At 37.7% G+C, this 15,001-nt stretch overlaps 1 protein-coding gene across 1 annotated transcript in view; it reads right to left on the reverse strand.

Annotated features, from left to right (window-relative positions):
* CCDC122 (coiled-coil domain containing 122) overlaps window positions 1–12,965 on the reverse strand; it is a 28,629-nt gene extending 15,664 nt beyond the window's left edge. Inside the window, exons 1-5 of the mRNA XM_043478087.1 lie at window positions 12,931–12,965; window positions 12,264–12,389; window positions 9,936–10,086; window positions 9,304–9,419; window positions 4–402 (exon numbers count right to left, since the gene is read on the reverse strand). Of these exons, the coding sequence (XP_043334022.1) occupies window positions 4–402; window positions 9,304–9,419; window positions 9,936–9,978 (558 nt within the window). The 5' untranslated portion in view covers window positions 9,979–10,086; window positions 12,264–12,389; window positions 12,931–12,965. The remainder of the gene's footprint in view (window positions 1–3; window positions 403–9,303; window positions 9,420–9,935; window positions 10,087–12,263; window positions 12,390–12,930) is intronic.
* Window positions 12,966–15,001: the final 2,036 nt, after the last annotated feature.

Here is a 15,001-nt window from a genome sequence, read left to right on the forward strand (position 1 = left end):
AACCTGTGCTTGTCTCATCAGGTTTCCTTCTGGATTTTGGAGATCCAGCTTAAGTTCCTCTTTCATTGTCTTTAGTTTTTTAACAAGGTCTCGTTTCTCATTGAGTTCAGTCATGAATGACCATTTGTTCTCTACCTCTCTCAAACTATCTTTATGTGCTTTTATCTTGGCATAGTATTCATTATATTTTATCATTTGTTCCTCAAAATTTTCTTGGGCTGTTTCTATGTCAGATTTAAGCTTCACATTTTCTGCGTGTAAGGATTTGATTTGATTTTCCAGGTCTCCACAGTGAAGTCTGGTTTTCTGTATGGCAGCATCTTGCTGATAAATTTGCCTTTCTGTTTCTTTAGTTTCTGCAGAGACAGATGCTATTTGTGTTTGAAGCTCATGAAGTTCATTCTGTAAGATATTTCAACATTATTATTATTAATTCATGATATTCAACATAAAAAAAGCCATTGTTTTGATCCACAGTGTGTGTAGAAAAATCACTTAACATAAAAAATATTTTTTATCAAATATACAAAAATTGATGCATAATAGAAGAAGAAATGTAATAAAGTAATGAAATTATTTTATAATCAGAGGGAGCCCAGGGTTACATATTTCTTATTTTTTATTGTTCTCAGTATTAAAATTTTATCATTTCTCTTGACATTTTATATATAAAAAATACTTTACAATAATTTTAACAATATATTTATGGGCATCATAAATACAAACTAAAGAAAAAGTTATGATAAAAATGATAAAACTCCAAAAAAAAAAAAAAAAAGATAAAACTCCGAGTTAAAAGAACAAAAGATCTAAGTTCTAGTGCCCTTAATGCTGTTTACTAGTTGGGGTGATTATACATGCTGTGCTTAGTCGCTCAGTCATGTCTGACTCTTTGTGGCCCCATGGACTGTAGCCCACCAGGCTCCTCTATCCATGGGATTCTCCAGGCAAGAATACTAGAGTGGGTTGCCATGCCCTCCTCCAGGGGATCTTCCTGACCCAGGGATCAAACCCAGGTCTCCTGCATTTCAGGCAGGTTCTTTACCTTCTGAGCCACCAGGGAAGCCCATGGTCAAATAGCAAACTTAATTATGCTATTCAAGTCTCACTTTCTTCACTTGTAAGATAAGTATGAAGGTATATTTATCTTTGCCTCCCATGTGGTGCGGTGGTAAAGAATCTGTCTGCCAATGTAGGCTGTTCAGGAAACGCGGGTTCGATTACTGGGTCAGGAAGATCTCCTGGAGAGGGAAATGGCAACCCACTTCCAGGATCTTGTCTGGAAAATCCCATGAATAGAGTAGCCTGCCTGGTGGGCTACTGTCCACAGCGTTGCAAAGAGTCGGACATGACAGAGCACAGATAACTCTTACCTCTCTGGGGCATTTGGCAATTCTAACCAGCACCTGCTTTTTAAAACCTACCCAACACTTCTCTGCTTCTCCTCAGATACCTCTGAGCATTCCTTCTCTGTCTCATTGGTTCCTTCAAATATAGGTTTTCCTCAGGGTACAGTCATCATAATTTTCTTCTCTCATTCTATCTATACTCCTTGGATAATCTTACACATACTTAGATCTTGAGAAACATAGAAACTGATGATTCACAGAATGTAGGTGGCTATTAAGTCCTATGCTCAGCTACCACTGGGCATCTCAAATTCATCGTCCAAAAATCAGACAAGGCCTCCCCTCCTGTGGCCCATCCTGTTCTGCCTTGTATCAGCTGCCAATTGTCAGGACCACAAAAACTCTGTAACACACTAGTGTTTATTGCAGAGTGCCTGATGAACTATGGATGGAGGTTCATGACATTGTACAGGAGACAGGAATCAAGACCATCCCTGAGAAAAAGAAATGCAAAAAAGCAAAATGACTGTCTGAGGAGGTCTTACAAATACCTGTGAAAAGAAGAGAAGCAAAAGGCAAAGGAGAAAAGGAAAGATATTCCCATTTGAATGCAGAGTTCCAAAGAATAGTAAGGAGAGATAAGAAAGCCTTCCTCAGGAATCAATGCAAAGAAATAGAGGAAAACAATAGAATGGGAAAGACTAGAGATCTCTTCAAGAAAAGAGATACCAAGGGAACATTTCATGCAAAGATAGGCTCAATAAAGGACAGAAATGGAAAGGGCCTAACAGAAGCAGAAGATGTTAAGAGGTGGCAAGAATACACAGAAGAACTGTAGAAAAAAGATCTTTATGACCCAGGTAATCACAATGGTGTAATCACTCACCTAGAGTCAGACATCCTGGAATGTGAAATCAAGTGGGCCTAAGGAAGCATCACTACGAACAAAGCTAGTGGAGGTAATAGAATTCCAGTTGAGCTATTTCAAATCCTGAAAGATGATGCTGTGAAAGTGCTGCACTCAATATGTCAGCAAATTTGGAAAACTCAGCAGTGACCACAGGACTGGATAAGGTCAGTTTTCATCCCAGTCCCAAAGAAAGGCAATCCCAAAGAATGCTCAAACTACCGCACAATTGTACTCATCTCACACACTAGTAAAGTGATGCTTAAAATTCTCCAAGCCAGGCTTCAGCAATACATGAACCGTGAACTTTCAGATGTTCAAGCTGGTTTTAGAAAAGGCAGAGGAACCAGAGATCAAATTGCCAACATCCACTGGATCATTGAAAAAGCAAGAGAGTTCCAGAAAAACATCTACTTCTGCTTTACTGACTATGCCAAAGCCTTTGACTGTGTGGATCACAATAAACTGTGGAAAATTCTGAAAGAGATGGGAATACCAGACCACCTGACCTGCCTCTTGAGAAACCTATATGCAGGTCAGGAAGCAACAGTTAGAACTGGACATGGAACAACAGACTGGTTCCAAATAGGAAAAGGAGCACATCAAGGCTGTATATTGTCACCCTGCTTATTTAACTTACATGCAGAGTACATCATGAGAAATGCTGGGCTGGAGGAAGCACAAGCTGGAATCAAGATTGCTGGGAGAAATATCAATAACCTCAGATATGCAGATGACACCACGCTTATGGCAGAAAGTGAAGAAGAACTAAAGAACCTCCTGACGAAAGTGAAAGAGGAGAGTGAAAAAGTTGGTTTAAAGCTCAACATTCAGAAAACTAAGATCATGGCATCTGGTCCCGTCACCTCATGAAAAATAGATGGGGAAACAGTGGAAACAGTGTCTGACTTTATTTTTCTGGGCTCCAAAATCACTGCAGATGGTGATTGCAGCCATAAAATTAAAAGATGCTTACTCCTTGGAAGGAAAGTTATGACCTACCTAGACAGCATATTGAAAAGCAGAGACATTACTTTGTCAACAAAAGTCCGTCTAGTCAAGGCTATGGTTTTTCCAGTGGTCATGTATCGATGTGAGAGTTGGACTGTGAAGAAAGCTGAGCGCCGAAGAATTGATGCTTTTGAGCTGTGGTGTTGGAGAAGACTCTTGAGAGTCCCTTGGACTGCAAGGAGATCCAACCAGTCCATCCTAAAGGAGATGAGTCCTGGGTGTTCATTGAAAGGACTGATGTTGAAGCTGAAACTCCAATAGTTTGGCCACCTGATGCAAAGAGCTGACTCATTTGAAAAGACCCTGATGCTGGGAAAGATTGCGGGCAGGAGGAGAAGGGGACGACAGAGGATGAGATGGTTGGATGGCATCACCGACTCAATGAACTTGGGTTTGGGTGGACTCCGGGAGTTGGTGATGGACAGGGAGGCCTGGTGTGCTGCGGTTCATGGGGTCGCAAAGAGTTGGACACGACCGACTGAACTGAACTAAACTGAACTGAACTATAGCCCACTAGGCTCCTCTGTCCATGGAATTCTCCAGGCCAGAATACTGGAATGGGTAGCTGTTCCCTTCTCCAGGGGATCTTCCTGACGCAGGGATCAAACTTGAGTCTCCTGCATTGCAGGCAGATTCTTCACTGTCTGAGTCATCACAGAAGCCCTCTTTATATTTAACTATTCATCAAATTCTGTAGATTTCCCCACCAGTATAACTATAGGCCTTTATTCTTTTTCTTCTTTAAATAAATGTATACTTATGGGAGGGAAGCACTCACTAAGAAGGCAGACCCAGCCTATCCTTTTCTTGACAGAGACAGGAGAGAGAAGGACACTGAAGATACAACATGCTGATGAACTTCAATCTTTATCTCCAGTTTTGATATTTAAAATGCCCCTTTGACATTCTATTTGGATATCTAACAGCCATCTCAATATACATGTTCAGAAAAGAGCTTTTAATTTGCAAGTCCAATATGCTCCTCTTTCAGCCTTTTTGATTTCAATAAACTTTCCACCTTGGATACAAAAAACCTAGAAGCCATTCTTGATTCATCCCTTTATTTTATCCCTACAACCTATTTAACAGCAAATCTTGATGACTGGGCCTCAAAAATAAAATCCCAACTCACTTGTGACCAGTCGTTGTAGCATGGCCCAGCTCTTAACTGGTCTCCCTGTTTCCATGCTTCCTCCTCTCCCTCAACTAGAACTTCCAACACTGTTCTTCAAAGTTGTTCTGGTTATATAGGTTCTTTGCATTTCCATAGATCTTTTAGAATCAGTCTGTCAAGTTCTCTAAAAAGCCTGCAGGAATTTTGAGTAGAACTGCTTTTAAACAATAGATAAAAGAGAAAGACCTGACGTGTTAACAATACTGAATCTTATGATTCATGAAAATGGTATATCTCTCTATTTTGGTCTTTAATTTCTCTCAACAGCGTGTTGCAGTTTTCAGTACACAGGTCTTACATCTTGTCTTAGTTTGCTACAGCACAGCCATAACAAAATATCATAGACTTAGTGGCTAAAATAACACAAATTTATCCCTCACAGTTCTGTAGGCTGGACAGAGTGTTAGCATAGTCAGGTTCCGGTGAGAACTCTTCCTGGCTTACAGAGGGTCAACTTCTCACTGTGTCGTCACATGACAAAGAGCATGCTCTTTGGTATCTTTTCTTCTAAGGGCACTAACCCTACCACCAGGATCCCACCCTCATGACATCATCTAAACCTAATTACCTGACAAAAACTTCATCTCCAACCACAACCACATGGGTTTTTAAGGCTTCAGCATATGAATTTTGGGTGTGATACAAACATTCAGTCTATAATACAATATTTTTGTTAAATTTACCCCTATTTCATAATTTTGATGCCACTGTAAATGATAATGCTTTTTAAATTTCAGTTTCTAATTGTTTCTTTTAAAATGTAGAAATATAACTGGTTTTTATAATTAATCTTATCTTGCAACCTTTCTAAACTCCCTTATTAGTCCTGAAAAAGTGAAAGTGAAAGTCGCTCAGTCATGTCTGACTCTTTGTGACCCCATGGACTATACAATCTGTGGAATTCTCCAGGCCAGAATACTGGAGTGGGTAGCCTTTCCGTTCTCCACGGGATCTTCCCAACCCAGGGATTGAACCCAGGTCTCCCGCATTTCAGGTGGATTCTTATTAGTCCTAATAGACTTTAAAATAATAGATTCCTTAGGATTTACCCCCCAAAAATTTTGCTATATGTGAATAAAAACAGTTTTACTCCCTCCTTTCCAATCGGGATACCTTTTATTTCTTTATCTGTGAAGGAATGGTTTGAATTATTGGCACCACAGAATGAGAAGAAGTGATAAGAAGACATATGCTTGCCTTATCCCTGATCTTAGGAGAAAAATATTCAGTCTTCCACTATTTCGTATGTTGCTTGTAGGATTTATGTAGATGCTCCTTTTAGTTGGCTAGAACTTTCTTCTGTTCCTAATTTGCTGGTAGTTTTTATCTTAAATTGATGTTGGATTATAAGAAGTATCTTTCATGCATCTAGAATTCTCTTTCTAAAAATAAGTTTATTCATTCACTCTTTTGAAGTCTATCAAAACCCTCTCATCAACTCTAAAATAAAGTTTAAGCTTCTTTTCATGCTACACATCTCTTATTGCTTCTCAGAATACACTCTATGTTATTCCACTACCAAACTACTTACAGCTCTATGAATGTACCAATGCTATTTCAGGCCTCTTAAGTTTCTCAGTTTTTTTGTTTTTTTTTTTTTTGGCCTAGAATATCACATCCTTGTTTCCCTTTAACCCTCAAACCAATCCCATACACCCAGTCATTCTAGGGAACTCCAGCTATTCTTTAAAACTCAACTTACCACTCCTTTTTCAATGCTAAATCTGTGTTTATGTCTCTGTTGCTGACATACTTCCCTGCATGTAGCTATTTGTTTAGTTATTTGTCTCCCTCTTCAACACACGGTGAGGACTTCTCTGGTGGCTCAGATGGCAAAAGAAAACATTCGCAATGCAGGAGACCCAGGTTCCATCTCTGGGTCAGGAAGATCCCCTGGAGAAGCGAATGGCAGCCGACTCCAGTATTCTGGCCTGGAGAATTCCATGACAGAGGAGCCTCGTGGGCTAAAGTTCACGGGGTCACAAAGAGTTCAATATGACTGACTAACACTTTCAGTTTCATTTTCAACAGATGGTGAGTAGCTTAAGAGTGAGGACAATGTTCAGCAAAATGCTTAACAGAAATTAGGTCCTCAATATAAATGAAATAACATCTCTAAAACTCTTTGAAGATTGACAAGTATTACGGAATGACTCTTTATAGAAATCTAAGACATTATTATTTTTATATTATATCCTACTGTCAACACGTATTCTTTTCTAAAGTGACTCAGTTCAGTTCAGTTCAGTTGCTCAGTCGTGTCTGAATCTTTGCGACCCCACGGACCGCAGCATGCCAGGCCTCCCTGTTCATCTCCAACTCCTGGAGCTTGCTCAAACTCATGTCCATTGAGTCAGTGATGCCATCCAAACATCTCATCCTCTATCATCCCCTTCTCCTTCTGCCTTCAATCTTTCCAGCATCAAGGTCTTTTCCAATGAGTCAGTTCTTTGCATCAGGTTGCCAAAGGACTGGAGTTTCAGCTTTAGTCCTTTTCTGTCCTTCCAGTGAATATTCAGGACTGATATCCTTTAGGATGGACTGGTTGGATCTCCTTGCAGTCCAAGGGACTCTCAACAGTCTCCTCCAACACCACAGTTCAAAAGCATCAATTCTTCTGCACTCAGCTTTCTTTATAGTCCAAGTCTCACATCCATACATGACTACTGGAAAAACCATAGCTTTCACTAGACAGAACTTTGTCAGCAAAGCAATGACTCTGCTTTTTAATATGCTGTCGAGATTGGTCATTGCTTTTCTTCCAAGGAGCAAGCATCTTTTAATTTCACACAATGCAAATATTTACAAGAAATCTATACTACCACATAGTGTAAGTATTATCATATCTGCTGATGCATTAATGCCTAAAACCATATTCAAAATCTGGTCCTACACTGCCGACCAGGGCCCCGGCAAGGATACCTTAAGTAATGTTTACAAGTATCCTTTCATTTAATTATCATGAAAACCTTACAGATAGGTCCTATTATTATCTCCATTTTACAAATGAGAAAACAGAAGCATGGAAAGATTAAATCAAGGAGTTGGAAGTAGCAAATCATCTCCTGGCAATTCAGATCTAGAGTATATTCTTTTCATATTCTTCTCATATCAATGATACAGTTAATAAAAAATCTTTTAAAAGTAAAAATACTGTTTTCATTTTTCCTTCTTCAGCTTTATTAACAGAATAATTGTGTCTATGCTGAATACAAAAACAAGTATGGCTTTCAGATTCCTGTGATGGATTTATGAACATATTTTGAAATCTAAGTGTTAGTCACTCAGTCGTGTCTGACTGTTTGTGACCCCGTGGACTATAGCCCACCAGGCTCCTCTGTCCATGGGATTCTCCAGGCAAGAATACTGAAGTGGGTTACCATTTCCTTCTCCAGGGAAAATTTAAGGAACACAGAAATGTTCCTTACATTTCCTACCTGAAATGTTCCTTATCTACCTGAAATGTTCACTGGCAACTAGTAATTTCTAAGCCACATCTTTAAAAACACTGACTTAAAAACTTCAAACTAGTATAGCCGCTATGGAGAACAGTGTGGAGATTTCTTAAAAAACTGGAATTAGAACTGCCATATGACCCAGCAATCCCACTTCTGGGCATACACACCGAGGAAACCAGATCTGAAAGAGACACATGCACCCCAATGTTCATCGCAGCACTGTTTATAATAGCCAGGACATGGAAGCAACCTAGATGCCCATCAGCAGACAAATGGATAAGAAAGCTGTGGTACATATACACCATGGAATATTACTCAGCCATTAAAAAGAATTCATTTGAATCAGTTCTAATGGGATGGATGAAACTGGAGCCCATTATACAGAGTGAAGTAAGCCAGAAATATAAAGACCAATACAGTATACTAACGCATATATATGGAACTTAGAAAGATGGTAATGATAACCCTATATGCAAAACAGAAAAAGAGACACAGATGTACAGAACAGAATTTTGGACTCTGTGGGAGAGGGCGAGGGTGGGATGTTTCAAGAGAACAACATCGAAACATGTATATTATCTAGGGTGAAACAGATCACAGGCCAGGCTGGATGCATGAGACAAGTGCTTGGGCCTGGTGCACTGGGAAGACCCAGAGGAATTGGGTAGAGAGGGAGGTGGGAGGTGGGATCGGGATGGGGAATACATGTAAATCCATGGCTGATTCATGTCAATGTATGACAAAAACCACTACAATATTGTAAAGTAATTAGCCTCCAACTAATAAAAATAAATGGAAAAATAAATAAATAAAATAAACAATAAATACAACTAAAAAAAACCAAAACTTAACCTTCCTTCAATTCAGCATTTTAGGAAAAACTATCAAATAAATTTAAAATAATTCTATGTGATCACTGTGTTTTACATGCTTATCTACAGTACGATGACACTGTTGAATCTCTGCACAATGAGTATGTAAAATGTTCCACAAAACTGTAATATTCATGTAGATTTTACTTAAGGATGTTATGTGTGCTTAGTCATTCAGTCATGTCCGACTCTTTGTGACCCCATGGACTATAGCCCACCAGGCTCCTCTGTCCATGGGAATTCTCCAGTGAAGAATACTGGAGTGGGCTGCCATGTCCTCCTTCAGGGGACCTTCCCAACTCAGGGATCGAACCCAGGTCTCCTGCATTGCAGGTGGATTATTTACCATCTAAGACACCAGTGAAGCCCTTACTTAAGGACACCAGAATAATTTAGAAGGTATAAATATGAACATTAGAAATGTTATATTGCTTCCTCAGAAGTTATTAAGTTTGCTTAATAACTTCCCTCTTACTAATATAGTTTTGAAGAACATAAAAACTCATTTGCAAGACTTTGTGAAATAGGTTACCTGCAAACGGAACAGAACTTTTCTGTTTCTTTCTATTTCTGATGTTTGTGATTGCTGTTGCTTTGCAACTTGTTCTACAGCATCGGTTAATGAAGATGTGTCTTGTTTAGCCAGAGCTAGATAAAAAGAATAAAGTACATAATTAAAATCTAAACGCAAAAATTCTAAGAAACTTATGTTTCATCACACAAAATCATGAAAATTGTGATGCTTTCTCATTAATAAACTAAATTTAGGGTTGATATTCTTCCCTTTCTGACTATAAACAAAACTAAAATCAAAGGCCATAATAATAGACAATTAAAAGTCACCTACTGCAACACTACACCTGTTCCTTTATGAAACATTATAAATATTTTGATTGTCCTAAAATTTTTTATCCAGACCATCTGCACATATACTATAATTATAGTGCTACCATAACAACTATTTCTCAATTACAGTTGATGAATTTTCATTATAGGCCTGCATTTTCAGGTTGTTATGCCTTTTTTAAACACTCTAGAAGCCTCCTCCTGGCAGCTTTCCTCTATTCTAATTTGCTACTAATTTTAACCCAATTTTCCTATCACACTACTTTTTCTGTTACTCCTCATCTTTCAGCTCTGTATTTATGAAAAGTGCTTCATTACCTTCTTTGGGAACTCCTTGACTCTTCCTTTCGTTTTCTGACATTCTTGTGTCTCTTTCCACCTTTTCAGTTCACCTTTTCTCATACAAAATAATCAGTGCTGATAATATGTCACTTTTCTTTCTTTTTTCATCTGCTATGTATTAGCGATCCTGAAAGTAAATTAACTGTCAAATGTCACAGGGATGGCAATGACATTCATCATCAGTTCCAAGAATTAAAATACAATGATTGAGTGAGAGATTGGGGAAGAAAGCAGAACTCTCTGTGGATCTTGCTTGTCCTGCTTTTCAACTGTTATGACCCTGAGAAGTTTCTTAATTTATGTGATCATCAATGTCCTCATCTGTAAAACTTCATAGGGCTAGTGTAATAATGAATGTGGTCTTCCCCAGGTGGCGCTAGTGGTAAAGAATTCACCTGCCAATGCAGGAACCACAAGAGACGGAGGTTCCTAGAGACTCAGGAACATGGGTTCTCAGACAGGGGTTGGGAAGATCCCTTGGAGTAGTAAATGGCAACCCACTCCAGTATTCTTGTTTGGAAAATTTCCTGGTCAGAAGAGCCTGGTGGCCTACTGTCCATGGGGCCACAATGAATTGGACATGACTGATCACACAATAATGAATGTATGTAACATACTCAGCACAATATCTGACATATATTTTAAGTAAATAATTATTATGGATTAGTAGCTGGTACCTCCGGTACCATTGTGAAGTGTATTCTAGAACTACAACCAGACTCTGTGAAAAACAGTAACAAGATGGATTAGCAACTTCTGCCATGGGCACAGGATGCAGGGAATACGGCACTCCTGTCCAGTGCCAGCCAGGGCAAGTCTTACACAGGTTTAAAATCGCCACCCTCCTCTATGCTTAGGAGAAACTGATGAAATGAAGGGGAGATATTCTTCTATCTTGAAAGGTGAAAAGAGTTCTTTCCTCTACCAGTGCATGAATGCAATGAATGAATGATGAGTTGGCAGAATTAAAGACATTACCAGTTTTTGGAAAAAGCGTATCTGATTTTGCTTGTCCATTCCTGTACAGAAGAAATCACACAATTCTGCATGATTAATAAAAGGAATGTAATGTTTCTGCTTAACATTTGAACATATGGATTTTTCTTTTTAGATGACATCTTTTTAAAAAAATCTTAGTTGATTTTTTATAGAACTTGTGAATCTTTCCAAATCATACTAAAGTCATGATAAACTTTGCCAGCCAAAAGAAGTAAAATATTATCATAACAGTAAGGCAAGTATATAAGGAAGCTTCCACAAGGAAATCTGCAAAATCACTAAATATCTTTCCTAAAGATTGGTTAAATATTGATACAGAGTACTTGTATACTAGTTACAAGTGTTTTTAAAAAACAACATTCTTAAAGATTGCAATCTGATAAAAACAACAACAAAGTTAAATTGCTTCCTAAGTCAGGAAACTCAAATCTATCCAGAAATATCTTATCAAGCTAAAGAAGTCCTGAGAGGAATACTCAACTGTGTCCTAATTACCTCTGAGAATCTATGATTCTTTCCTGTTATTCACATGACTTCCTTTCTTCAAACCTCACCTCTGATCTGCCTCTCCAGGAAGTCTTCCCTGATACTGAGTCCATTCACTCTGTTCATGCCATTACTCTATGTCTTTTCTACCCCCAGATCAATGCCAATGAATCCAAACTCTCTAGATCTTTTGTAGCTTTCATGGTTACAGATGTTATTCTTAGTGTTACCTATGTTGAAAATGCATACACCATTTACAGTTAGTTCTTTCAATTGATTATAAACAACTAAATAGTGCCTTAGGGTTTTTGTCCCAGACACTGTTCTAAATGTTTTAGATTAAAAAAAAAAAAAAAAAAGAACATTATATAGTGCTGATTCTGTGCCATGTGTGGGAACTCTATAAATATTCAATTTATAAATATTAACTCATTCAGCCCTATGAGGTAGATACTACTAGGTCTTGGGATAAGACAGGGCTAATCTTGAACCAAGGTTGAGCAACTGCTAGTTTATTAGGTAAATTCTTTCCAACCTGAGACTCAGATTCCCTATCGATAATAGTAGCAGCCTCATTAGATTACTGTGAGGATGAAGTGAAATAATGATTGTATTTAGCAAATTTCTGCCTCTCAACTATTTCTATTCCTATTACTGAATTTACATTATTTTATACTGTATTTCCTTATTAGACTATAAGCTCCAGGAAGGCAAATACAGTGTCTTATTCATTTTCATATTCTCTACAAAGTATTTGATGAAGAAACCAAAAAAAAAAAAAAAATTAGATTTTTACAGTAAAAATAAAGTAATTGGTACCTTTTGATTTCTACTCTTAAAGCAGCATACACTGAAGAACTATTCGGTGATATTTCTTTAAACAAGCTATTCATGAAAGGATATCTGGTTTAAAATTGAGAAAGTAATCCTTTTTGTCGGATCTTCCTAAAATGGACAAAAAATAAAAATGAAAATAAACCACTGCCATCTACTGATAATTCCTTATAATTGCATAAATCAATGAAAACAAGAGTTTAGAGATTAGACAATATCAGTTATTCTTTCATTCAAGCTACATATATATACAAAACATTGTGGGAAATATAAATATGAATTAAGTGACTCTGATTTAAAAAATAAAAATCTTATAATATGTACAGTATTTGATAACAAATATTACATGTAAAAAATCATTTAGGAAAAACACTTTCAACTAAATAACTAGCTTTACAGAAAACAATGCAGTGGAAATACTATAATAAACCACATGTCCTATATTGACTGTTGTTTAGTCATTAAGTCATGTCTGACTCTTTGAAACCCCATGCACTGCAGCATGCCAGGCTTCCCTGTCCTTCACTATCTCCCAGAGTTTGCTCAAATTCACATCCATTGAGTCGGTGATGCCACCTTACCATCTCATCCTCTTCCTCCCTCTTCTCCTTTTGCCTTCAAATATTAACTATAGCCAACATTTATTAATTACCTGTAAGTATTTTCACATAGTGGGGTCATTCCTGGTGACCCAGTGGTAAAGAATCCATGGGTTTGATTCCTGGGTTGGGAAGATCCCCTGGAGGAAGAAACGGCAACCTGCTCCATTCTTGCCTGGGAAATTCCATGGATGGAGGAGCCTGGCAGGCTCCAGTCCATGGGGTTGCAAAGAGTCAGACATGACTGAGTGACTAAGCAACAACTTTCACATAGATTATCTGGTTTTATCCTTCAGAGCAGTCCTACAGTCTAGATATTATTTTTACGTATATTTTGAAAATGAGGAAACTAAAATTTGGAGAAATTAGGAAATTTGCTAAAGGTCATACATCCAAGTAGGAAGGATGAAATCTGAAGCAATTAGGATCCAAATTAACATTTATTAGGTATTTATTATGTACTTAGACATTGTAATAAACAACATTTGTGCACTATCTTATTTGAATTCAAGAGGCAAGTGCCTATAATTGGCCCTTGGGAGGAGATTTTTAAAAGGCCATGTTTCCAGCTTTTGGAAATTCATCATCCGTACCTCCCTCTAAGTTAATGAGCAAAATAAAGCAAGGCTGTCAAATCCTTCCCCCCACCCTCCCAGCCCCAGGATTTTGAGAGCTTCCGGCTTAAAAGAATTAAGAGGCAACCATCCATGTGCACCTATGTCACATAAACATCATTTTTCATCCATAATGGAAAAAACTGCTATGTGGACCTGCCAGGTAGTTTTAATTAAGTTTACAATTTCCTCCCACCTCTTTTAGAACAAATATTTCATGAGAAAACAAGGAGAGAAAAATTGTGTAGACAATTTTCAAACGGGTATGAAATTCCCTTTGTTTTTGTTTGTTTTTGTTTTCCAAGTGGGAGGGGAAGTTTAACATCTCAAGTTGTCTTCGACTGGGGAAGCTAAAAAACTAACCTGGGGAAAGATAAAGTTTTCCTGAAACTGAGACTTAAAAAAACATGATGGAATCAGTTCTGGATGGCTCAATTCCAACAAAAAACTAAAAAGGCATCATGGGAAAAATATAACATACTGCACATATTAGTAAGAGTCAATAATACACAATCCAGGTAAAAAAGACTATTTCTACTGCGTGTTTTCAAGAGAAGCTATAACATCAGAGTCATCCCAAAAGAATAAATTAATTGAATCATTAAAATTAAAAAATTATTATAATATCATACCTATCATATGGCAGAGTCTTAGAATCTGCTGAAACTAGGGATTATTCTCTTCTCTGGCTAGGCAATGAGATTAAAATTTCAGGTTGCTGAAAATAGAAAGTAACCAGAGGATTGGTACTGTTCCTTAACTTCCTTTCAGAGAGAATGTAGAGAATATTTATATATTATTCATTGTTTATAGCTTTAAGTCAAAGGTGGGATTTCTGTGAATGTGAGTTTGATGTATGAAGCAGGGCACCGAAAGCCAGTGCTCTGTGATAACCTGGAGGAACAGGGTGGAGAGGGAGGTGGGAGGGGGCTTCAGCATGGAGAAGTCCTATGGATTCATACTGATATATGGCAAAAACCACAATACTGTAAAGTAATTATCCTCCAATTAAAATACAGAAATAAATATTTTTTAAAAAAGACTTCTGCCTCCATAATTACAAGAGAACACATTTTGTTGTTTTAAGCCATCCAGTTTTGGTCATTTGTTATGGAAACTAACGTTTTTCACAAGGAAATTTGCATGTTTTATGTCCATTTCTGGAAGGACTCATAAACTCTAGTGTAAATGGCTTAAAGACAACTGTTACCAGTTTTAAAATCATCAAGATAAGGAGTTACATGGTGATGTAACAATTCCTGGTGATTTTCCCAACGGTTCCCCTTAACAGCCAGGCACTCTCTCTGTCCCCTAAAGACTAAGTCTCTATGGGTGAAGTAGATGCAAAGTCAAATAATGAAAATGTAGAGAGAGATACAGTGTGTGTTTTCTTAGTCTACCTACACTTAACCTCTCACCAATTAACTTATTCTATTTCCTTTTAAATCATAAGCTGCAAATCCCCACATCACGCTGAACGTGCATGCTGAATGCTGAAGGGTTAGAAAGC

The sequence above is a fragment of the Cervus canadensis genome, chromosome 9 (assembly GCF_019320065.1).
Source record: "Cervus canadensis isolate Bull #8, Minnesota chromosome 9, ASM1932006v1, whole genome shotgun sequence".
Classification (NCBI taxonomy): Eukaryota; Metazoa; Chordata; class Mammalia; order Artiodactyla; family Cervidae; genus Cervus; species Cervus canadensis.